This window comes from Microtus oregoni, unplaced genomic scaffold (assembly GCF_018167655.1).
Source record: "Microtus oregoni isolate MIOR12 unplaced genomic scaffold, Mior012 000004F_ref0000308, whole genome shotgun sequence".
Taxonomy (NCBI): domain Eukaryota; kingdom Metazoa; phylum Chordata; class Mammalia; order Rodentia; family Cricetidae; genus Microtus; species Microtus oregoni.
In genome coordinates this window covers 66,496,742-66,520,749 of record NW_024543063.1, presented here as the reverse complement: position 1 = coordinate 66,520,749, position 24,008 = coordinate 66,496,742, and the positions used below count along the sequence as shown (strand labels likewise).

The window sequence follows — 24,008 nt, the reverse complement described above, 5'->3', positions numbered from 1 at the left end:
TTGGTGTTCTGTATGCTTCTTGAACCTTCATAGGTACATCTGTCTTCAGTTTGGGAAAGTTTTCTTCTATAATTTTATTAAGTATATTTTCTGTACCGTTGAGCTGCACTTCTTCTCCTTCTTCTACTCCAATTATTCTTAGGTTTGGTCTTTTTATTGTGTCCCATATTTCCTGAATGTTTTGTGATGAGAGTTTGTTGGACTTGCTGTTTTCTTTGATCAGAGTGTTTATTTTCTCTATGTTATCCTCAGAATCTGAGATTCTTTCTTCTATCTCTTGTATTCTGCTGGTTATACTTGATTCTGTAGTCTCTATTCGTTTACCTAGATTTTCCATGTCCAGCCGGCCCTCTGTTTGTGTTTTCTTCTTTGCCTCCATTTCAGTTTTCAAGTCATGAACTGTTTCCTTTATCTGCTTGATTGTTTTTCCTTGGTTTCCTAGGGTATCATTCACTGATTTACTCAATTCCTCGAACTTTCTATTATACTTCTCATCCATTTCCATAAGGGCGTTTTTTATATGCTGTTTAAGGGTGTCAATCACTTTCATGAAGTCAGTTTTTTCTACTTCTTCTTGATTAAGGCGTTCATGTCCTCCTGTTGTGGGGTCACTGGCTTCTGGTGGTTTCGTGTTGTTTTTCAGATTGTTGGGAGAATTCCTGCATTGGCGTCTGCCCATCTCTTCCTCCCAATACTCCCTTTTGGATCTTTTTTTACAGGATCAGGTCTTCTTGCCCACTGATGTACCTTCCCAGTGATGTCACTCCCCAGAGATGTTTCTCCACAATGATGTTTCACTCGGTGCCCAGATCGAAACTCCGCGCTGCCTGGTTAGCTCGCGAACAAAGGGCCCACCCCGCTCACTGCGGGCAGGCTATGGGAACAAAGGAGCTACCGGCCACCCCTTTGTCCTCCCGGTTCGGTCCCAGCGTCCTAGCAGGCTGGGCAGGGAGGCGCTATGCCCCAAAGGAGGGAGAGAGGGAGGGAGACAGGGGGTGTGGGGATCTGGATGTAAGCTGAATGGGATAGAAATAGAGAGGCGGTTTGGGCAGTATAGCCCCTGTAGGATGGCCTGGAAGTGTGGGCGGGCTGAGGTATGTTCCCAGCTGCCGCAGCAGTCACTCACCACAATGATGTTTCACTCGGTGCCCAGATCGAAACTCCGCGCTGCCTGGTTAGCTCGCGAACAAAGGGCCCACCCCGCTCGCTGCGGGCAGGCTATCTGGATCCAATTTCTTAGAGAACTCGCCAACAGGACATTGCCATGATCTTAGTTATTGTGTTAGGAGCCGCGACAATGCATTTCCTCTCATTCACAAGCAGCTGAAATTCCTTCCTTGGCAATGTCAGGCAGGGCTGATGTTGAAACCAAAGCCAGAGGCTGCTTTAACTCTCAAAGGCCTATCTCTCTGCTGGAGACCAGACTAAGCTTCTCCAGTGCCCCAAGTGGAATGTATAATGGCTTAGCCAACTCAGCAAACCTGAGTATCCAGAGCCAGCAAAATCCTCCAGCCCGAGGAACTCCCGGATTGTCTCTGTGTCTCAGGGGCTGCGATCTGAGTAATTGCCTGGATTCTGTGAGGGGGAAGCAATCTCTTCCCTTTCTGCTGTTCTTCCTCAGGTATGCTGCCTTAGGGATACGTGCAAATACCCGATACCCCTGGAGTTGCTGTGTTTCCGGTACTTGCTCTGCGTTGTGGAGATAGTCCTCCTCAGTCTTTGCTGACAGCAGGAGGTCCTCCATGGATTGCAGGAGTGTGACATTTTCAGTGTTGGACCGGAGTGTTTGCAAGTCTCTGTGGCGGGGTCATCAAACAAAGTTGAAGAAGTTTTTAAACCCGGAGGTAATCTAGTTCATTATCCATTCAGAGGCCAATATCAGTCAGCTCCATTTAGCCAGAGGAAAATGGAAGAAGTCATACTTCAGATCTAGCAGAGCTGACCTGCCTTTCAGGGTGGAGGAGGTGAGAAGGGAGCTAACAGAAGATTATATATGCATTAGGAATCGTTGGCTGAATGTCCTGTGCTCTCTTGTTCATCACCTGAAGATCTTGGAATAGCCTATAACTCCCTGTTCCTTGTTTTCTGACATGCGGGAAAGGAGTTTTCCAAGGGAAGTGGCAAGGGACCAATGTGCCTGTTTCACACCCCCTGTTATTGTGGACTTTGATTCCACGATTATTTTCCCAAGTCACTGGGTATTGCTTTACCCTGAGAGGACTGGCATTGCTTTCCAGTTCCACTTTTACAGGGGTTTGGTGGCATGCTAGTCCTGGTGGGTTTCTTTCTGTCCAGAAAGAAGGGATTTTTAAAAAAATTTTTTATTGTAAGACTTTTAATAGGTCTGACCCTTAATCCAGAGGGGTTGTTTAATAGGTTGTATTTGTCCCCCAGTGGCTTGATGAGCAGAACTCTGTTAATTTAGGATCCTTCCAGACGAGTAGAACCTCATTCTTTTCGCAATTTGTTTCTGCCCTTAGTTTATGATGCAGATGACTTCTCGGAGAGTGTATGGACATTTAGGCATTACCAGGAAAGAGTGGCTGTCTTCTTTTGCAAATCTGTAGATTTTGGTGATCCAGGGGGCAGATCTTTGAACTAGTAGCTGCTCATATTATTGTTTTTCTGTTATTATTGTCTTGCCTGTCCATTTTAGAACTGAGCAGGTGACTCCAATGTCTTCAAGAAATTTAACAGGAGCTCTCTCTCTCTCTCTCTCTCTCTCTCTCTCTCTCTCTCTCACACACACACACACACCATCAGACTAATACTGGGATCCAGGGGTGGCGGTGTCTGGATGCCATCAGTCTGTTTTGGCTGGAACCCAGATGCAGCCCTGTGTTCTCAGGTCAGACAACCATTTCTCCAATTGCCCACTTCTTGGCAGGATGCACACCAGCAGCATCATGGGTACTTGTCTTCCCAACGGTGTGTTTCCTAGTACTGTGCACATTGGTTTTCCCTAAAAATGTTTAATTCTTTCATGTCTGTTTCCTTCGGTCTTTGCCCTTCCCTTGCAGATTCTCAAAGTCAGGATACTTGTACTTGGTAGGTGGCCACCATAATCTTGATAGTTTCCTAGTCTGTCTGGCCTCTGCGCTATTTTTCTTATTGTATACTCTCAGCTAACTCTGGCAATACTTTTCCTTCAAACCCTTCTATTGTCTGAATCAACTCCCTAGTTTCTGTCTGGTGCTGACTGGGAAACAGAAGCCATATCACTAGCCCTCTGGTTTCCTGCGGCCTCCAGGTCAGCTGGATTGAAGTCTGAAAGCTCTCTAGGAGGCACTCCAGAAAAGCAAATGGGACTCATCTGAGCCCTGAGTTATCTAGCTTCCTTTAGTTAAATTTGTGGGCTTCTGCGTGTTGCCCAGAGACCCCCTTACAGAGTCTGGTGAAAGTGGTTGAGAGACTTCCTACCTTCACCAGAACTTAGGTCCCAATCCAGCTGTACGACAGGGAAAACGTCTTCAATAATCACAGGGTCATTCCCAAAGACATATTTCTCGGTTTCTAAATTATTTTCCTCTTCTTGGCTATGAAGAGGGCACGAAGCAGCTGCTAACACGATGCCCAAGTTGGCTTGTGTCTGAAAAACATCATCTCTTGTAGAGTATTCAAGCTTTGGGGATTTTACTGGGGAAGGGAATATTTTGAGATTTCCAATTATATAGATCTCTAGTAGAGAAAGGATCGTGTATAATAAAATGACTGGCGATTTTTCTCATCCGGTCCCCCTCCCTCTGGGTTCTGTCCATGATGGCGACTTTTCTCATCTGGTCCCCCTCCCTCTGGGTTCTGTCCATGATGGCGACTTTTCTCATCCGGTCCCCCTCCCTCTGGGTTCTGTCCATGATGGCGACTTTTCTCATCTGGTCCCCCTCCTTCTGGGTTCCACCCATGGTGAGACCTTTCTCATCCAGTCCCCCTCCTTCTGGGTTCCATCCATGAGAAGGCTTCTCTAAAGGAGACAATGCCTGGAGCAAGGAACCAAGGAGAAGTCTGCTGGGGAAAAGCTAGGGAAGCACATCCTGCTACAACCAACCTGGGGGCAGTGGATCATGTCTCTCAAGGGGGAACACTGGCGAAATCTATTATGACTATGAGTGTGGGTGGGGATGAGTTTCTGACAGAAAATTGGAGGGAAACTGGGAACCAGAGTCAGATAGAAGTGAATGATCAGGACACTGGGGCTCATAGTGGAATCTGCCCAGGTGTGCCCAGGACACGGTATTGCCTCTGATTGTAAATATCCCCACCTGTTCAGCCTTGGGGAGTAGGATAACTTAACACGTGACTGGGGAAGTGAGAAGGGCCTGGGAGTCTCTCCGTTGGTTGGCTTCACTTTATGACCTGTACTTAAGGTACACAGGGTGGTAGCACACTTCTTTCTCTTCTGCTGGACTGACATATTATGGTCAAGACTTTGTCCTACCCTCTGAGTTCATTTATTTTTTTCTGAAATTAAAGGTTGGCATTGGAAATACTTTGGCTTCTCCTTCTTTATCAAGGATAGGGAGTTCTCTTCGGGAATATCCAGGCCAGAATGTAGGGCAGTTTGACCACACGCCCTAGTTAACTAAACTCTACATGTTGTACCCTCTAAATAAGACAAGGCTAAAGGAGCCTTCAGCCGGAGAGCCCACGTAGAATGAAGGACTACCAGAGGAACAAAAGCCAACTGGTTTCTTACAAAAACGTGTTCTCCAGACGCCTGCGCTTTCCTCTGGAAGTCCTTCAGGTGAGATTTCATCAAGTTCAGAGGGATCTCCTGAGTGAGCTCTTTTGACCCATCACTTCAGATTTTTCTCGAAAATAAGTTAACACACAAAAAAGCAGAGTACCACACAAAACAAGACAAGGAACCAAAATGTGGATGCTGCCGCCTCTTCCAGATTTGGTCCTCTGGACTCCCACGAGTCCCCAGAGTCCCCTGAGTCCCTCTGGTTATGGAAATAACGCGGCTTTCAGCTTTTCCACGAGACTCAGGACTGTGTGCGACTACAGGCCGCTCACTACCCAGAACTCCAGAGACTTCCAGGTGCCTCCTTTTTCCTTTTCTGTTGTTGGAAACTTGCTGATGCCCCCTGCAAACACATGACCTCTCGTATTCTCTGTCCCCACGCCAGGAACTCATCAGTGACATCCACAACACTGGGCCTCTCTCATCTAGGTTTTGGCCTGAGACTGTCAGCCCTCAAGAACTGAAGGGCTTTGAATTTTAGGCATTGGGTACTTGCCTGAGTCCCCCAGTGACTAAGCCTTTCTGATTTGTCAGTCACCAGGCTGAGAGTACCCCGACAACAAGACCCGTCAGAAAAAGCTGGCGGCTACTATCTGAATGCACAGATCTTTCGGGGTCCTCTAAACGTTTTAGATCTTGGGTCATTCAGAGATTCACCAGTGTGGCCGAAGTTTTGATTTTTCTAAATTAGAGACTTTTAATAAAAATGAGACTGGGTAGGACAAAGCCAGAAAACATTTGCTAGATAAGGCCTTAGCTATTCTTAGTCCACAGACTATAAAGGTAAAACCTGGGCTGGAGAGCTGACTCAGCAGTTGACGGCACTGTCTGTTCTTCCAATGAACCCAGACTCAATTCCTTGCACCCATGTGGCTGCTCACATCTGTCTGCAACTCCAGTTTCAGGGTATCCTCTTACCCCACACAGATAAACACACAGAAAAAAAAAATCAATGCTTGTAAAGTAAAAATGAGATTATTTTAAAACGGAAAAACCCTCAAGACATAATTTTGTGGAGCCATATTAAATCGTATGCTTTCAGGGTATGGGCAAAGATTGACTTTGGGACAGATGTCCAGCAGAGGACTCAGCCATCCAAGCAAGCAAGCCAGCCAGCCAGCCAGCCAGCCAGCCAGCCAGCCAGCAAGCAAGCAAGCCCTTCACACAAAAGCAGTACTTGGCAGTTAGCCTCTTTAATCCTGTGACCCTGTAGGAGTGGCTGAGGCAATTAAATCATTTGTTAACAGTGAGCAATTTTGTTTGTTTTTGTTTTTCGAGACAGGGAAGTCAGCAATTTTTAAGACCACAAGAAAAGTATCTATTTTCTATAAAAGACAGCAACAAAAGGAAAAGAAAGAAAGAAAAATGTATCTCTGTGTATAATTCTCTGTTCAGCAGAGGGGAAGGGACATGTGTATAAATCCTTCCAAGGATATACACCTCTTTCCTAGATTACATGTCAGAAAAATCAAATGAAGAGTATCAGCTGCTCTTCCAACATTTTCTCCCTTTCTGGAGACGGAGCTCCACTTTTGCCCCCTTGAGTTCTGATTGAGCTTGGGTTTTCTCCAGTCTTGGGGACAGGTACAGACCAACAGAAACTCCAGGGGTGGAAAAAAGTTTTAAGACCCTTGACCTAGATGATGGTGACAGTGCCTCACCTACCATAAAATTTTATCATGAATTAGGAAACTACACCAAAACCAGCTATGAAACCTGCAAGCCTATAGCCAGAGCAAGAACTGGGGCACAGAGCAGCTGGTCCTTGGCGGGTACTGGCTCAATGTGATTTGACAATAATGGGGTCTCCAAAGGCTCACTGTGCCCTGGAGTTCCACTTCTCCAAAACAGAAAAGGCAGTGCCTGACCTCCATGGAGCATTCTACAATGGGCCTGCTCAGTTGCCACTTTACAGGCAAGGTCAAATCGATAGATACACCAACTGAGAAGTACTCATTCATGTTGTCAAGAAATGCAAACTCCACTGATAAAAAGGAAATCTGAGCTCTTCACCCAGTGGTTCCTGACACTGAGCTAAGATGTCCAGAAAGCATCAGACGTCTCCTATTGGATTAAGTGATGCTCCAGCCATCTAGAGGACAGCACAAGCACACCCATCGAAGAGTCCTGCTGGCTGGGACATTGATTGGAAATCAGAAAGCTGTGCCTCAGCCAGCACCCGAGGAGAGCAATCCAAGTACCACATGGCAACCTCACCAGCAGCAGGAATCACGAGCCCTGAAAAGCCAGGGAAAGTTCGAAAGAGGAAATGGCAGAAGAGAGAGTCATCTATGTGTACTCTGAGGAGCCAGCCAAGCTTTGGAAGAGGTTGAAACAGAGACACGATGAAAAAGAGATTGGGTATGAAGACCCTAGTAGTGGCCAGATATGGAATCCCCAGGAGAAGTGTTGATGACTGTTCAAGAGGCAAGAATGTGCCAAAGATTCTCAGGAAGAAGCTGTGATGAGGTGACATTTGAGCATGGTCTCAGTGGGCAGAAGCTCACCTACAGAAACACAGGGGAAGTTTGGCCTATATTTGTCTGGTCTGATATTTTATGGGGTCCCAAGTTTAATGATGATAAAGCATTTATTGGTCATGGAAATTCAAGGGTAGCATAGCATACAGGTAGTATAGAGGTTTTTTGTTTTGTTTTGTCTCATTTTAAATCATATTTACAATGAGATTCAGGAGCAAAAACTACAGCATGAGGATTAGAAAAACTCAATCTTGCCAAAAACTAAAATTAAAACCATGAAAAACAGCACACTCAGCACCACGACAAAGGATGTGAGTTAGGTTGAGTACAAGGAGGGTGTGAATGGTAGAGAGTACTTCATTAGGAGAAGCCATCGTTCACGCCCCAGATCAATACGAAAGCTGCCTAGAGGTTTACATCTCAGGAGTTCGTACGAGCATGAAGTTCAGAGACTTGAAATAACTGAAAAGCTTCTGGTTCCACCCTAGTCCTTACTCTTCAGCCATCTTTGCCTGTGTCTTTCTCTTTGTCATTCATACTTGAGCTCTTTCTTGGTTGCTAGAGCACAACCATCATAGGCAGAAGGCTGTAAAGGTATAAGCTTGTTCCAAGGATGTTGCTTTGAGAAAGTGTTGCTAGATGCCCCTGCCCACAGGGTGCCCTGAAGAATAAATTCTCTGGTATTTGTGTCCTTATCCAGACACTCAGAGGCTATAGCAGCTGATGGCTCATAGAGCCAGGTGACATCTGAAGCCAGAGGTAAATCTTGGTGCTGTCTGCGCGGGTGTGGTTTTGCAGGCATGAAGAATGCAAGGGCAATGGGGTCAATGCTTCTACAAAGATTGCAAAGGAAAGAGCTGGAGGTCAGTGTGTGTGTGTGTGTGTGTGTGTGTGTGTGTGTGTGTGTGTGTAAGGTTTGAACCCCTGCTGAAGACGATAAAAGCATGAGGCTTCGCGCAGTGAGAGTGATGCTGATGTTGCCATGGAGACTATTAGAAGTGCCAGAACCCGGACCTCTTCCCTAGGATCTGTTTAAGACGTGAGCACAACCCCCACGTGGGAGGCCCTTGGGGCTGAAGGAAGCGAGACTTTGGGGAAAGGACTTCCTAGGCTTTTCAGAACCCAAACCAACAAACAGATTTCTGGTTGCTTGACTTGGAGCCTTAGGGATTAAGCCTATTGTGCTTGATCAACAGGTGAAAGTGCCTCTTGGGCATGGTGGGAACTCAAGAAGGGAAAAGTAGTTGGAGGAAGTTGACCCTGAGGGACAGACCCCCCATGAGACTTACTTTTTTCCTCTCTTTCCTGCCTGACTGCCAGCGAGATGGAGAAAGGAAGGGATTTAGCTATCACCTTATCCCACCATGTTCCAGACTGACAACCAACCAGAACAAGTAGGTCAAATGACCAACAATTGAACCCTCTGAATCTGTGAGTCAACATGAATGCCACCCCCATTACGCTGAACCATCTCAGAAGTCCCCTCCCAGCTACAAACCTGATTACTCTGTCTTTGTTAAGAGAGTCACAGGGACTGGAGGTTGACCACACAAACACTAGAAAACACTCCTCCCAACCAATATAGCAACATCACACCCAGACCCGTCCCGTCTTTACCACCAGCCTCACCCATTGCGAGCAAAGTTGGCCCAGAATTTCATCACCGTCTTGCTGAGATTGATCTCCTCTTCTGAGGCGCCGTCTGTGGGGAAGAAAGAATAAGCTTCAGCTGCTCACGAGTGGCTTCTGAGTTTAGGAGCTCCACCACAGGAGTGACGGTGACCGTCATTAACTTGGGAAAGTATGAGAAATTCAAAGTCTTGACAATTACCAAGTTAAAAATCTATCCTTTAAGAATAAGATGGTTAATAATCTACACTTCAAGTTAGTAATCTCTTTCCATACGCTGGCTTCCTTTGTCACCCATGCTCATATGGCTAATCCAAACACAACTCTGCGCAAGGCTATTAAGCCAGGGCCCAAATCCGGACCTCTGATTGCCAAGGCCACAGGCAGCAAAGAGACATTACCTTTTAAAAACGGAGATCCAAATACTGAGAAGAGTTCATCACCGTGGTCTCCTATCACTGCCTTGGGTCTCATGTTTGATACAAAGCTTGGGCGATACTCAAACTCATACATGTAGGTGGGAGCCCCAGCATCTGCGGAGACATGGATTCAGATAGAGATCACTCTGCCCACTACACACTACTGTGTGGAGCTCAGGCTTCAAACTGCATGGAGGTCCCTGTAAGGGGAGAAACAGTTCAGGGAAGGGCTTGCTCAGGGCTGCACAAGTAGCCGACTTGGAATAAAGGCAGTAAAAACCACAGATACACATAGAAATGAACAAGGATCTCTTCTATTTCAAGTTTGTGTTTCACACCCGCTTCCTCCTTGCTCAGAGAGTAGTAAGTTCTTAAGACGGCGAGGTGGCACCAAAAAGAGATGAGTTAAGGGAGAAAGAACTTGCCTCCAATCCCACCCTCCTCTCCTCTGCTTCCTTTCTCACACCAGCATGTCCTGTCCATGTGTGAAGATGCCAGTTCTTTTGCTGACAGAGCCATGTGGCTGCCAACTATTGCTTCTTATGGTCCATCCCGTTCCATTCTCCCAACCTTGGAAATGCCGCCCTTTGCAGCATTCACAAGGAGGAGGGGAGACAGTCCTACAGCAGAGGCAAAAGTGCCAGGTCCCATAGCAGGAAAGTGGGGAGATTTTGGAGCCTTGACTCTATGTATATAGTGAGAAATTTGAAAAAAAATATGAAAAAAGGAAAAATGCTTAGCTGTAAGAAAGTGTCTTCTATATCACAGCATAATCCTTTGCATTTCCACACATTTGTGATCACTGTATGTACGTTTCACACACTGCTATCATTGTTCACAGATTAAGTTACAGATTCACAAGTTAAAACATTATTTATATTGTTGTGTGTATGTGTGTTGGTTGTATGTGGGTGTACATGTGCCACCTTGTATGTGAAGGACAGTGGATGATTCTGATTTGAATTAATGGGAGCCGTAGAATTCAAACTCATTTGTGCAACAAATGTTTTGCCCACTGAGTCCCTGCCAAGGCTTAAAGTGATTTACAGCATAGGGTGTACAATAACCTGTCTCATTTCCTCTCACAGAGTTCATCCCTGCAACCACAGAGGCAGTTCACCTGAGCAGTGGAAATCACAGAGGGAAAAGCACGTGACTTTGGTCTGTGCTCCAATCCTGTGAGCAACACAAGGAAACAAATGGGATGTCAGCAAACCTAAGGGTTTCTCATGCCAAAGAAAATCACGAGCAATGCATACAGACAATCCACGGGCTGGGAAAATGTTTGTAAGCTGTACCTGTGATAAGTGTCTATTTAAATGTATACGTAAGGGCTGGCAAGATGGTTCAGCAGTTCAAGCTAGTTGCTGTCAAGCCCCATGACCTGTATTCAACCCCTAGAGGCCATAGTGATAGGGGAACACCCACTCCCACAATTGTCCTCTGACCTCCACAGGCATGCTATGGCATGTGTGCACCTATACAATCACATGTAGAAAAAAAAGTGAAGAATGCGTATAAGGAGCTCAAACACTGTCTAGTGATAAACAGACAAACAGATAAATACAAAATAATCAATAAAACGAGAAAGGGGAAGAAGGCCCAGCAGACATTTCTTTTTTTTTTTTTGGAAATCAATAGCTTTATTCTTCCACAATACAAAGCACAGTTAGGGTAAACCCTTTACATTTCTTCAGGATAGAGTATACAAATATACACAGGATACCTTAAGAAAATCGATAGCTTTATTTTTCCTCAACACATAAAAAATGAGTCCAGCAGACATTTCTTAAAAGAAGACTTACAGGCTCAGATTGAAGAAGGCGCAGGGAACACGTGACACTGTCACCTAGACCAGCTCAGGGGTGAGTCAGTGGAACAGCCTAGGCCCTATGAGGTTGAGAGAGCCTGGACCAGTGTTGAGCTACATGGGAACCCAACGCTGCCAGACTCAAAGCTCTTGTCAGCACACAGAGGACACAGATTGGTTACACAGACCTATGAAGCCTACCAGGTTTCTGTCCTACCTGAGAAAGCTGGTATAAAAAAACATTCCTATTAGTGGGATGAATCACTCTCTTCCCCCAGTGAGGGAGAAATTGGACCAGTCTTCAGGTTATTTGTGCATGGTGTGTGTGCATGTATGTGTGTGTGTGCGCACACATGTGTGCACACAAGCCCAGGTGTGTGGTGTTTGCTTGTTTTCTACCTGACTTTTTTGAGTTGGGTTTGATTAGTTTTATTTCACTTTTTATACTTGCCATTTTTTACGTTCATTGTTAAGCACTATGTTAGGCCTTCTGTCTCACCAGAATAGATCTTCTTGCCTGTCCCTCCGTTTATAGCCACAAACCCTTCCATCCTTCACTTCTGTCTTCAGTGCAGTCTCCCCCCACCTCCCATATTTCTATCTCGTATACCCCCGCCTGACTCATGTTTCCCTCCCTTTCCCGTTCAGCATTCCTCCTTTTATTCAATAGTTAACAATGATATCCTTTACATAATTTGCAAGCCACACCTTTCCTCAACCAGTCCCCAGCCCATGGCCTCTGAATCTAAGTGGGAATAAAAGTGCTAGGTATTGGGGTCTCCAATAGCTCGGCTGATGTGTGATATTGGAGATGACAATTCAATGCCCCAAGTTAAAGCTCGTGGGAAGCTTCATGGATAATCCAGATCACAAGAAAGACAGATTATGAGGGATTGAAGACAAGCTAGAGGAACCGAAACACTCAGTTAAGATCAATAATAAATTTTCAAAAATTCCACGAACAGACCTGGGGCATGGATGGATGGAGATCCTGAGAGTTTGGGGGCTTCAAGAAAAGAGAAGATCTATGAATTATGAACACATAAGGAAAAGATTTCCATGCACAGAGTACAGAAAATATTTTCAATAAAAACATAGAAGGAAATATCCGAAATCTAGAGAAAGAGATGCCTTGTCCATGAACAGGAGTCCTAGAGGACACCAAATTGAGGGAATGCTAAAGGAGCCCTTCATGCCCTATTCTAGTTAAAACACTAAAAAACAAATAAAGGGGAGTGGAAGATGCCAGAGAGAAGCCAGGTAACACATAAAGGAAGGCCAGGGGCATCTTATAGCTGATTACTTAACAGAATCTCTTCAATTCAAAAGGGCTTGGAAAGGTGTTTGTCCATTTCTGAAAGACCAGAGTTGCAAATTCAACTATCATCTCTTAAAGGTGAACCAGATCCCTTCTACTACGAAAGCAGGCTAAAGGAGCAAACAAGCACTGAACTACTTCTGCAAAGGGCCCTTGAAGGAGTACTACAGACCGAAGAGAAAGATGAACACATAGGAGAGACCCCTGGGAAAAATGATAGCAGCACAGTCAGCAGATGCAGAACAAAGCAGGATCACAGATCCAGCGGTGAGCAGCGATGCGCACGGTGACGGTAGCACTCTTGCTCCTCGTTATCAAAGCCAAAAGGTGACAGTAGCAGGTGCTTTAAGAAAGCAAGATCCCCACGGTGGAGGGGAGAAGAGGAGGGGAGAGGAAGGGAGGGGAGCAGAGAAAAATGTATAGCTCAATAAAATCAATTTTAAAAAGGAAGATCCACCTTTTTGCTGCCTCCAGGGAAACCCACCTCCTGTCAAGACAGACAGCACTTCAGGGTAAAAGCGTGGGGAGAAAAACATTTTAAGCAACTGGAACCAGGAAAGCAAAAGGCGTAGCTATTCTGCTATCAGACAAAATAGACTTCAAACCGAAGTGAACCAAAGAGAGAAAAAACAACTCATACTGATGAGGGACAGTCTACCAGGAGGACATTTCTGTTCTAAGCATTTGTGTCCAAAACAAGTGTACCCAGCTCCTAAAACAAATTCTATTAGATCTAAGCTAATAGGCAACTTTAATACCCCACTCCCACTGATGGACAGGTCATCTGGAAAAAGGAATATAAGACAGAGGCACAGTAGAGTCAAATAAAATCAGAAATAGATCAACAAGACACCCAGAGGCATTCTACCCAAACACTTCAGAAAAAACATTCTTGGCAGTTTGTGGAATTTTTACTAAATAGCATATAGATATGGATGCAAATCAAGTACCCATAAATGTAAGAAAGTTGAAGTAACTTACTGTATATCTCCTAACAGTGGACTAAATCTAGGAATCACAAGCAAGAAAATCTACAGAGAATGCACAAACCTGCAGAAGTTAAACCACGCACTAATTAATGGTGTTGAAGAACTCCAGGAAAAATTAAAAAATTCCGAGAACTGAATAGATGAGGCCACAATATACCAGTGCCTGCTGGATAAAATGGAGACAGTCCTAAGAGAAAAGGCCTTTAGCTCTCAGTGCCTACATTAGACAATCAGAGCGGGACTGTGTGATAGCTCAGCAGGTAGAAGCGCTTGCTGCACACACCTGATGACCTGCGTTCAGTCTCTAGACCCCATGTAAGGTGGAAGGAAAGAACTCTTTGTCCTGTGGCCTGCATAAGCACATCATGGCACCTGTGTACCTACACACATGCTACTAAGTCCTGCCTCTTTCCATTTTGTTCCTTAGCATGTTCTGCTATTGTCAACCTCCCAAGATATCCCAATGACCCCTCTTCCCATAGTGGCGTTCTAGTTCCACTTGCCACCATACCTTCAGCAAGAGAGCATCTGCAACAGAAACTGCTGGTGCTTTTAAATGGTTATTCTCAACTGTCACCTCGGTTAAACTGAGATATACCTTGATTTGTCAGGGACATCTTTAGGTTTATTTGTGAAGTCATTTATAGAAACAGTTATATCATGAGGGCTCTGATCTACTAAATGATTTAATCAATTGTCCAATTCAAAATTCTAACACAGCCCTGGGAGGTGGCAGAATTATGGAAGGTGGAGCCTGTTTTTGAAAGGCGTTTCCAGGTGACAAGGACCTGGTGGCTATTATATACCTTAGACAATTTCTGTTGCTACTCTACATGGTTTTATTGCTTCCTTGTCCCTATGATGTCACAAGCTCCTTTATACTCTCCTGATATCACAGACTGAAACCTCAGAGACTCTAAGCCAAAGCAGACCTTTGTTTCTTAGGTGGTGTGTGTCAGGCTCTCGGTTACAGCACTGAGCAAAGTTACTCTGAAAGATACTTAACTGTAGCCCTTGTTCTAGGGCAGGCTAACCTGGCAGCCACATGCAGCACCATTAACTCTTGCTCCCCTTTCCCATCCTGGTTGTTAGACACAGCTCTGTTCATGCTCGCAGTAGATAAAGGTGCCACAAGGCTAACAATATCTTAGAGAAGTGTTCAGTTGATGTGATGTGGCTCCTGGTGGGTTAATGCACAGCTCCCTTGACTCTCGGAAAAGAAAGCCCTAAGACGTTCCTTGTTCCCTAAAGTTTTGCAGTTGTAGCTAAGACAGACACATGCTAGGCAGCTCTCCAGATTAGCGTCCATCTTTTCTCTGCGTCACTTTCTTACATCCCAGCGGTGTTTTCTGGGATTCTTTTCTAAATTAAACTGCATGTGCACCCTTTTCTCATAGATCTTTACTAGTAGAAAAAGTAAAACAACCTTGCAGGTCATATGGTATCAACTTTGAGTCTTGGTCTTGATGGAGGAAAGTCATTGGTTAAATAAAAAGAAACCGCTTGGCCTTCATTGGTTAGAAGATAGGTGGGAAGAGTAAACAGAACAGAATGCTGGGAGAAAGAGGAAGTGAGCTCAGACTCCACAGCTCTCCTCTCGGGAGCAGACACCTCAGAGAGACGCCATGCTCCCAGCTCCCAGGCAGACACACGTGATGAAGCTTCGACCCAGGATGGACATAGGCTAAAATCTTCCCGGTAAGCGCACCTAGGGGCGCTACACAGATCATTAGAAATGGGCTAAATTAATATGTGAGAATTAGCCTAGAAGAGGCTAGATAGAAATGGGCCAAGCAGTGATTAAATGAATACAGTTTGTGTGTTGTTATTTCGAGTATAAGCTAGCCAGGCAGCCGGGATGCTGGGGACGCAGCCCCGCTCCCTTATTTCAACAAATGGCGCTCAATGTGGGGCTAAACCCACTTAAAAAACCTGAGAAGGCTTAAAAATAAGGGAGAGAGAGTTTAACACAGATTTTTGCTGTTTGTTGGTGGCGTGCTGTAGAGAGATTTCCTGATTCGGCAACAGCAGCAGAAAAAACGCTGTGTCATTTTAAAGTGCAGCTTCTTGTGGCTGTGCTGCCAGTGTGAACTCTGGCTTTAAAGCATTTGTGGCACTCTGCTTGCTAGAGGCAAGCAAGCACTCTCATCTAAGAGAAGCTTCCTGACTCAGCTTTAGCAGCAAAACCCTGTAGCTCATTAAGAGGTCCTGCCATGAAACATTTAGTCAGTGTTGATGAAAAGCTGAACGCATGCTTTTCGGTTTTCAGCAGTAACAGAAAAAAAGCTGCCCCGTTTAAAAATGCCGGCTTTCTGGGCTGTCCTGCCAGGGTAAACTCTGACTCTTTTTGAAAGACCCCAGCTTAGCTACTGTAATGCCATTTTGCAAAGCCTTCACACAAACAAATGTAAGTTCAAGGTAAAGTCAGTACTCCTAGGCGGTCAAACAGGATATCTATGGTCAGACACCAGGCCTAGGAGGGGAACGAACAGCTCTGGGGAAAACTACATGTACCCTAGATAGGGCCAAGTCTGTTATTATTATCAGACCTTCATGTCTCCGGGGAACTTGTCCCCTAAATGAACCCATTGCCTCATTCGAACTGACCAATGAGATCCCTGTAACCATACATTGCTTCTGTATGCCTGCTTTTGCTACCCTTTTCCTATAAAAAGACCTTCTCCAGGCAAGTCCTCCAAAAGGACTTTGCCGCCCACAGGTACCTGTGCCCACCCAACAAACCTCTTGCTAATTGCAGCCAGTGGTGTCAACTGTTCCTTGGGTTAGGGGTCTCCTCCTGAGGGAAGGACCACTCTGAGGGTCTTTCATTTTACGCAGGCAGTTTGTGCGGTTTGCGCGGTTTACAAGCACAGGCTGCTAAAGCTCGCTTGCTGGCAGGGACATTGAAACACTGTAGACTTGTGGCACTAAACGCGGCTCTGGCTGGAACCTCAGCCACAAGGTTGAAATGGCAGAAAGCTAAGGAATGGGCTACATCCAGCCGTCAAAGCCACGGCTTTAGTCCTACTGATATTGCTTGGTAAATTAAAGACTCTCTCAAAAAAAGAGAGATATACAGTAAAGAGAGATTCAAAGACAAAATTTCTAAATGCTTTACAGTGTGTTAAAAATATATGCAAACTAAAAGTTAAAGTTCTTAAAAGTAAAAAATGAAAGAGAGTAATTGGGTGTGGTAGTACACACCTTTAATCCCAACACTTGGGAGGCAGAGGGAGATTGACCTCTGTGACTTCAAGGTGTGGTAGCACATGCCTTTAATCCCAGTGCCTAGAAGGCAGGGACAAACAGATCTCTGTGAGTTCAAGGTGTAGTAATGTACACCTTTAATCCCAATGCCTGGGAGGCAGAGACAGGCGGATCTCTGAGAGTTCAAGGACAGCCTGGTCTACAGAGTTATTCCAGGTCAAAGATACAGAGAACCTGTCTCAAAAAGCAAAAAATAAAAGTAAAAATAAACAAAATAGAAGTTAAAATAAAGCGCACAAAGATGAAAAATACACAGAGAATTTTGATACTGTATGCTATTATGCTCTCTTTGAATTGTTTGAATGCTGAGGAAGGAGCAACAGCTGCTAAAAGATATTTGTTTATAAATGCTGCTGAACTAATCCAACATAGATATTTTGATGCCTTGACTTTGAAATTTGGATCTAAGGACATGATGCTTTGGAAAGGAGTTTCTTATTTTGTTTTCACAGAGGATGAGACCATGTTCATTTCTTCTATTCCGATTTGGTATGATGGACCACGCCCTCCTGAAGTGTTGGTGTGAACACCTTCAGAAAATTGCTTCGCTCAACTGCCAACTGAGATGAAACTAGCACACAGGTTATACCATAAAAGACCTAATTAAAGACGCCCCCATTCAGCAGGAAGCAGTTTGGAGAGAAATAACTGCGCCCATATTCCCAAAAAATGTTTATAAATGTTCTTTTACATTTAAAGGGGGATATGATATAGGTATGAATAATTTACATTAGTATAGATTTTGCTTTATTGATAGAGATTTAAGGTCAATTTTGTTATATGTATAAGTGTTTCTGATTTTGATTAAGGTATTGTGATTGTGTAGTTCATTTAAATATGTACTGTATAATTAAGAAATATAGGTTGTTAATGGATAATCATCGATAATAGTAAAGTTTGCAGTCATGTTAGTTAGATTTTCTAGATATATAGAGATATATTTTAGATAGACATTCTTCATGTCTTTCAAAGATTACAGAATAGGACATTTAATGTTTTAATAACTGAGGACTTTTCATGACAATGAGACACTCTGCTCCTGGCAGCACCAATCTACTTCAAGAAGAAGATGGGCATCGAAGAGGCATCATATGGAGTTTGATAGCCATTTGGGCAAGAAACTGCTCTTGCCTGGACTATTGCATAAACTGGACACAGAGAACCCACAGAGAGAGGACTACTGAACTTGCCTAAGGTGAGATGATCTTTCGGGGTTCCTGATTCATGAAAGAGTCTGCGAGATATTCTGCAGGACACAACAGATAGTGACTGAACTGACTTTGAATTTTCCTGCTTTATGGAAATGTCTGCTAGATACCATGGGCCTGAAGGCTGAAGATGGATGCCCCAACGGTACAGAGGAACTTTGGGTGACTGTCCAGGCAGCGAGATGTCTCTGTCATTTCTAGAGTTTTAAAAGTTGTTTTTTTCTTGTTTGCTTAGGTAGTATTGTATCTTTCTGGAGTCTTTGATGGAGTTAAGAATAGTTAGTTATAGTTATAGTTTTCCTTAGTTATGATAAAGATTATTGTAACTTTTACTTGATAACTGTTTCGTTATATGTAATTTTGCTATGTTAAAGTTAAAGCCTTTTTTTTTTTTTTGTTTAAACCGAAAAAGGGGAAATGATGGAGGAAGGTCATTGGTTAAATAAAAAGAAACTGCTTGGCCCTCATTGGTTAGAAGATAGGTGGGAGGAGTAAACAGAACAGAATGCTGGGAGGAAGAGGAAGTGAGCTCAGACTCCACAGCTCTCCTCTCGGGAGCAGACACCTCAGAGAGACGCCATGCTCCCAGCTCCCAGGCAGACGCACGCGATGAAGCTCGGACCCAGGATGGACATAGGCTAAAATCTTCCCGGTAAGCGCACCAAGGGGCGCTACACAGATGGTTAGAAATGGGCTAAATTAATATGTGAGAATTAGCTTAGAAGAGGCTAGATAGAAATGGGCCAAGCAGTGATTAAATGAATACAGTTTGTGTGTTGTTATTTCGAGTATAAGCTAGCCAGGCAGCCGGGGTGCTGGGGACGCAGCCCGGCTGCCCTTATTTCAACATGGTCTCAACAGATTTCATTGCTATCTATATCAAGAGGTGGGCAGGCCAGAGACCTAGCAGGTGAACTTATATCCACCCTCCATCCAACACCTAGAACTCACCTCTGTGGCCACGAGACACCATCACTGATGGGATGTTGAATATCACATCTGCAAATATGTCTAGGAACATGTTTTTCTTTTTGGCAGGGTCGTCTGTCCATTTTAAATACTTATCAGCAGCCACTTGAATCAGATTCTCAGGAATTTTCTGAAATGAATCAGAAAGTGACCATCCAACCAGGTGAGAATTAGGACTTCTGCAGTCAGTTAAGAAGGCTTCTCTGATTCTAAACTATTTTAATGCTCACCGAACCCTCCTCCTGTTGCTCACAGGAGACTGGAATAAACAAACTATCTAGATTCGCTTTCTCTTTAAAAATGCTGTTGATTAACTTTTTAAAATTATTTTAATTAATTATTCTGTGGGTTCAGGTATCCAAGTCATATATTATTACTGTCCCACTGGCTTTGGTGGAAGAGAGCCGTATGCATTAACAGGATTCATAGATTAAAAACTGTTCTCCAGTGAACGTTATCTTCAGCTGTCCCTATAGAAAAAAGTGACTTCTTTTTCTTACTCCTGATCCTCCAGAGAAAAGTGTTTTCCCCTGGTCTCTGTGTAAAAGATATTTATATCCTCACAATGAAGTTCAGAATTAACATGTCTTAAAAAATGAAATGAAAAACAATATGGGTCATATGATTTGATAGTTAGTAATTTTTCTTTAAATTTACAGAGTCTACACTATCTATTAACCTATAAACAACAGCATCCCATGAATCATAACAAACAAAGAACAAAAATTCTCTTTTTTGGTGTTTTAAAACACAGGTTTTCTCTAAATAACAGTTCTGGCTGTCCTAGAAGTTGCTTTGAGACAAGGCTTGAATCGAACTCACAGAGATCTACCTGCCTCTGCCTCCTGAGTGCTGGAATTAAGGGTGCCACATCCAGTCCTAAACCCCTCCAAATTTTTTAACTGAATTGGTGTCCACCTATCTTATTTGTATCCTAAGAACTCCATGAGGAAGTCTTGTGCCTCCAGGCCCGAGCTGCACTGGTCTTTGTTTCTGATGATCTCCATGGTCTTGGTGTTGCTGGCTTTAAATAAACCATTTCCTCTAAAACTTATTCTGAACTCGATGGGATTTTGATGGGAGAGTCACAAGTATGGGTTCAGCATACTGGGATGGTAAAGTGGAAAAATCAAAACCATAGGAGCTTAAACTTGGGTTTTCCACCATCAACTTAGTCTGCTATTAGAGAAGGTCACCAACCTTCTTTCTTTCTTTCTTTCTCAACTATTTCCCATGATCCCCTACAGCCTTACAAGTATTGGGTAGAACTGCCACAAGAGGGATTTGGCCGTCTTCTGGTCCAGTTTGTTTTCAGAGATTTGATGCCCCATACGCTGTTAAACAGATGATTAAGCATTAATAATCATGGAGAAGTAACAAAAGCAAAAAAAAAAAAAAGCCAACGAAGCAAACCTAAATGGAATAAGGTAGAATATGGGGGGACTTGGCAGACATGGGAGTTTAAGGGTTTGAGGAATAAATTTAACAAAACCCACGGCATATGTGAATGAATACAAGCAACACAGAGAGGATCCTTGAAGGTGTTGATCACATCAAGATCACATGTTCCTTTAGGCAGTGAGGGAACATCCAGACTGTGGTCATATAGAAATCAAGGGCTCAGGGATGCTGGGCATAGGCATCACTCTCCCAGAGTCGGGTGGCAGGGGAAAGAACACTTAGCATTATGTCTGTGTGTCTGCATTCCTGTGATGCTCTGTGAAGTCTGCATGAAAGCTGAAGAACTCTGTGATGTGCTTACCACATCCAAGTTTGTACTCAGAGCATTGGTCTGGCTTTAGTGTGTCTTCAAGTACTGAAAGCCACATCTCAGGCTGATACCAGGGCCCTAAAATGTCTGCTTGAGAGAGCTCCACTCTGCCAATAGAAAGTTTGGTGGTGGGCATACAAGAGCCTGAGCCCCTCTTGAGTAGTTTCTTTAGAAACCCTGCAATCACTGATGGCTCCTGTGCCCCACGTGATGTAAACTGGCACTCTAAAGGGCCTCACCAGGGACTCTCAGTGCAAATTTTCTTGGAAAATTTTAGGTTTCTTTGAAATATAGTTAATCTGGGCGCATAATCCTTGATCAGAGCAGGGAGGAAGATGCTCGATCCCCTATGGAGTGCATGTAAGCGGTCTATACATTCTCACCATTGGAAGGATTCAGCCAAACTCTTGCTTGTTGATGCCCACCATGTAGGGGACAGTGTTGAAGCTCTTCTCAGCCAGGACCTCTTCTGGAGTCTTTGGCAGGAACACCCCATCGACCACAGTAGGGAGGAAGGGATAGGTCTAGAGAAGACAGAAAGGTAGCCTCTGTTGTCTTCCTGCCCTGTTACATCCAATGCCCTCTCTGACTGTCTAACAGCTTGGCCAGCACAAAGACTCCTGTGTCTATGGCCACAGAAACCCAGTGCCTTAACAGGACTAAGTCTAGGACTCTCTAAGGGGCTGGCACTGGCCAGATGATGGTGGTAGGGAGATAAGGAGGCCAATTTTCATCCCAAGCAGAATACATACTGCACAAAAATGTGTGTCAAAGGTCAGGCTAGATATTGAATCTAAAATACCCATTTATATGCTAGCTTGGGTTAAGTATTATAGATAAGTTTATAAAGTTGCTGAAAGCATTGAACTAACAAATGTTGAGCCATTTCTCCAAGGGGAGTTTGAGAGTTAGTTCTTGGGAGCCTCTGGTCACATTTTTTTTTATAATTCATCTTTTATGAGTCAGTTTCTATTTAGTGATACCTTATGTAATCTCCTGTATTATAATTATTAGGTAAAAATTGAATTCAATTATGAAAAAGCACTGTTTGGGGGAAAGGTTTAAAGTGTGTCTGATCCTAGTTCAGGTGAGTATGCATTTGCTTTCTGTCTCACAGTCCTGCTTTCTACTATGCCCTTCTTTTCCTTTCCCATCCTCCCCAATCTGAACCACACCCAAGACTGCTCTCCAGAAGGACGCCCCTTCTCCCCCATCTCCTGAAAGGGATGCAAGCCTCTGTTTACTCTTTTGGATGCACAGTGATGTTGCCTCATTGATACTGAATTCAAGACCAAAAACCTCACAAACTAAAGCTGAAGGGAGCTCATCTACCACATGTGTTTTCTCTGGAATGTGTCTCATGTCCACACGTGCTTGGGGACATGGGACAGCTCTTCATCAGTATGCTGGAAGAGCAGCTTAATCAGAGAAATTAATATAAACAGTAAATAACCATCAAGATGTCACATTGCAAACGTCATGAAGAGGTCACTTCTGAATATGGGAGAGGAGTCTAGAAGATCAAGTATTGCCTCGATTTGACTTAGATGGGGACCTGGGCATGATGTGACTTGAGTTTCTTGCTGCCCAGAACATGTGGTAAAAAAGACCCAGCTGTGTCAAAAGGGTTGAATTGGGATTGCAAGTACATTTTAGTAAGTGACTTCACAAGCAGATAATCTATGACTAATGAAGGTAGACTGCATGTATAAAACCTAAACCAATCCAAACCTTAGTGCTATGGGATACAAAGTCAGTGTTTAGAAGTCATTAGCTCTTTTCTCAGGATGTCTAAACTGAGACCTCATTCACTATTCAAAGAAAATAATCACAAGTATGGAGCCATAATCAAATAGGCTGACAAAATAGAATCTGTCCTGGGCTTAATTGCTGCTGCCTTAGAAAAGCCGGGCGGTGCAGAAGGCTCCGTGGAGAACTGCTCCTCTGAAGGAAGATACACTGGGACACACGGAGCTTGTCATTTTCCATCTGAAGCAGGATTGGAACAAGAACACTCTATATATAAGTAAAGAAAAGGCAGCATTTCCACAGGGGGAAGGGTTCTGAGCTAAGTCATGATGGTCACAGAGGCCTGGGCTTGGAGCCTGCTCTGGGGCAGGGTTAGAGGTCAGAGGGCAGAGAACTTTTTCTCTCTAATATATGGCCAATCTCTGATATTCAAAAATGTCTTTGTTGTGGGTGCTGTGGGGCTGCTTTTTGTCCCGCACGGCTAGCTTTACACCAGAAATAACAACATCCAAACTGTATTCATTTAAACACTGCTTGGCCCACTAGCTCTAGCCCTTACTGGCTAATTCTGATATCCTGATCAACCCATCTCTAATAAACTGGGTAGCACCGGTCTTACCAGAAAAGATTCAGCATGTCTGACCTGACGGCTTGGTTTATCGTGTCTGGTCGGGAGAGGGGAGCATGGCCTCTGAGCTCACTTCCTCTTCCTCCCAGCATTCTGTTCTGTTTACTCCTCCCACCTATGTTTTAACCTATGAGGCCAAGCAGTTTCTTTATTACTTAACCAATGACCTTCCTCCATCATGTCTTCAAGTACTAGTTCCATGAAGGAAAGGTGTTTGCCTTTACTCAGCATCTGTAATTCAAAATACCAAGATCCTTATCTCTTTTGGGTCTCTAAGCAAAGTCAAGTTTTTATCAGAAGGAAGAGGATATATTCTAATATGTGTTCACAGGAATAGATCTGGTAACCTCATGAGGAATCAGAGTGAATAGAGGCCCTCAACATCCTCCCCTCCAAGCATTCTGGCTTCGTGCAACAGGTTTTGCAGCAGCTCTTCCCCTGTCTGCAACACTGTCTCCAATTTCCTACCATCTGGCTTTCTTCCTAATCAAGACATTTTGTGTTGTCTGGATGTATCAAACTAATAGCTAACTCTGTCCCCATCTCCAAAGTTATCCTCTAATTCTTTGTCTGACTACAATCTGACACACCCCATATTTTATTTGACCTTCCGTTGTTCTCTCCCAGATCCTGGAATGGAAGAATCAAAAAAAAAAAAAAAAAAAAAAAAAAAAGGCACAGCGCAGCATCTCTGCCACTGCTATGCCCCAGCTGTTAAATCATCTCTTTCCAAAATGGTAAAATTTGGAAGGGTGGCTAAGTCTCATTTGATGCTTACAGGGTTTTCAGGAAATCCAGAAGAAAGCCCAGAACAAGACTGTAGAGATCACACAGCTAATGTCACTAAATTCCAACTCCTGCTGAGAGGTAGGAAAGAGGGAGGAGAGGGAACACACTGCTGTAATTTCCTTGATACTAGAAGGAGACTGCACTGGAAGTCAGACCTCTGGTCTTCCTCCCTCCCCTCTCAGGGTACACAAGGAATGACTATAATATCACAACGGAGATTTTGCATTCACAGTTAATT

General features: G+C 44.0%; 1 protein-coding gene across 1 annotated transcript in view; it reads right to left on the bottom strand.

The window, feature by feature from the left end:
• Positions 1-3,382: 3,382 nt before the first annotated feature.
• Positions 3,383-24,008, bottom strand: part of LOC121447365 (carboxylesterase 1D-like) — a 37,457-nt gene continuing 16,831 nt past the window's right edge. The window contains 8 exon segments of the mRNA XM_041650548.1: positions 3,383-3,636; positions 3,713-3,977; positions 4,694-4,796; positions 8,854-8,926; positions 9,255-9,386; positions 18,816-18,963; positions 20,087-20,167; positions 20,988-21,128. Coding sequence (XP_041506482.1) covers positions 3,383-3,636; positions 3,713-3,977; positions 4,694-4,796; positions 8,854-8,926; positions 9,255-9,386; positions 18,816-18,963; positions 20,087-20,167; positions 20,988-21,128 — 1,197 coding nt within the window.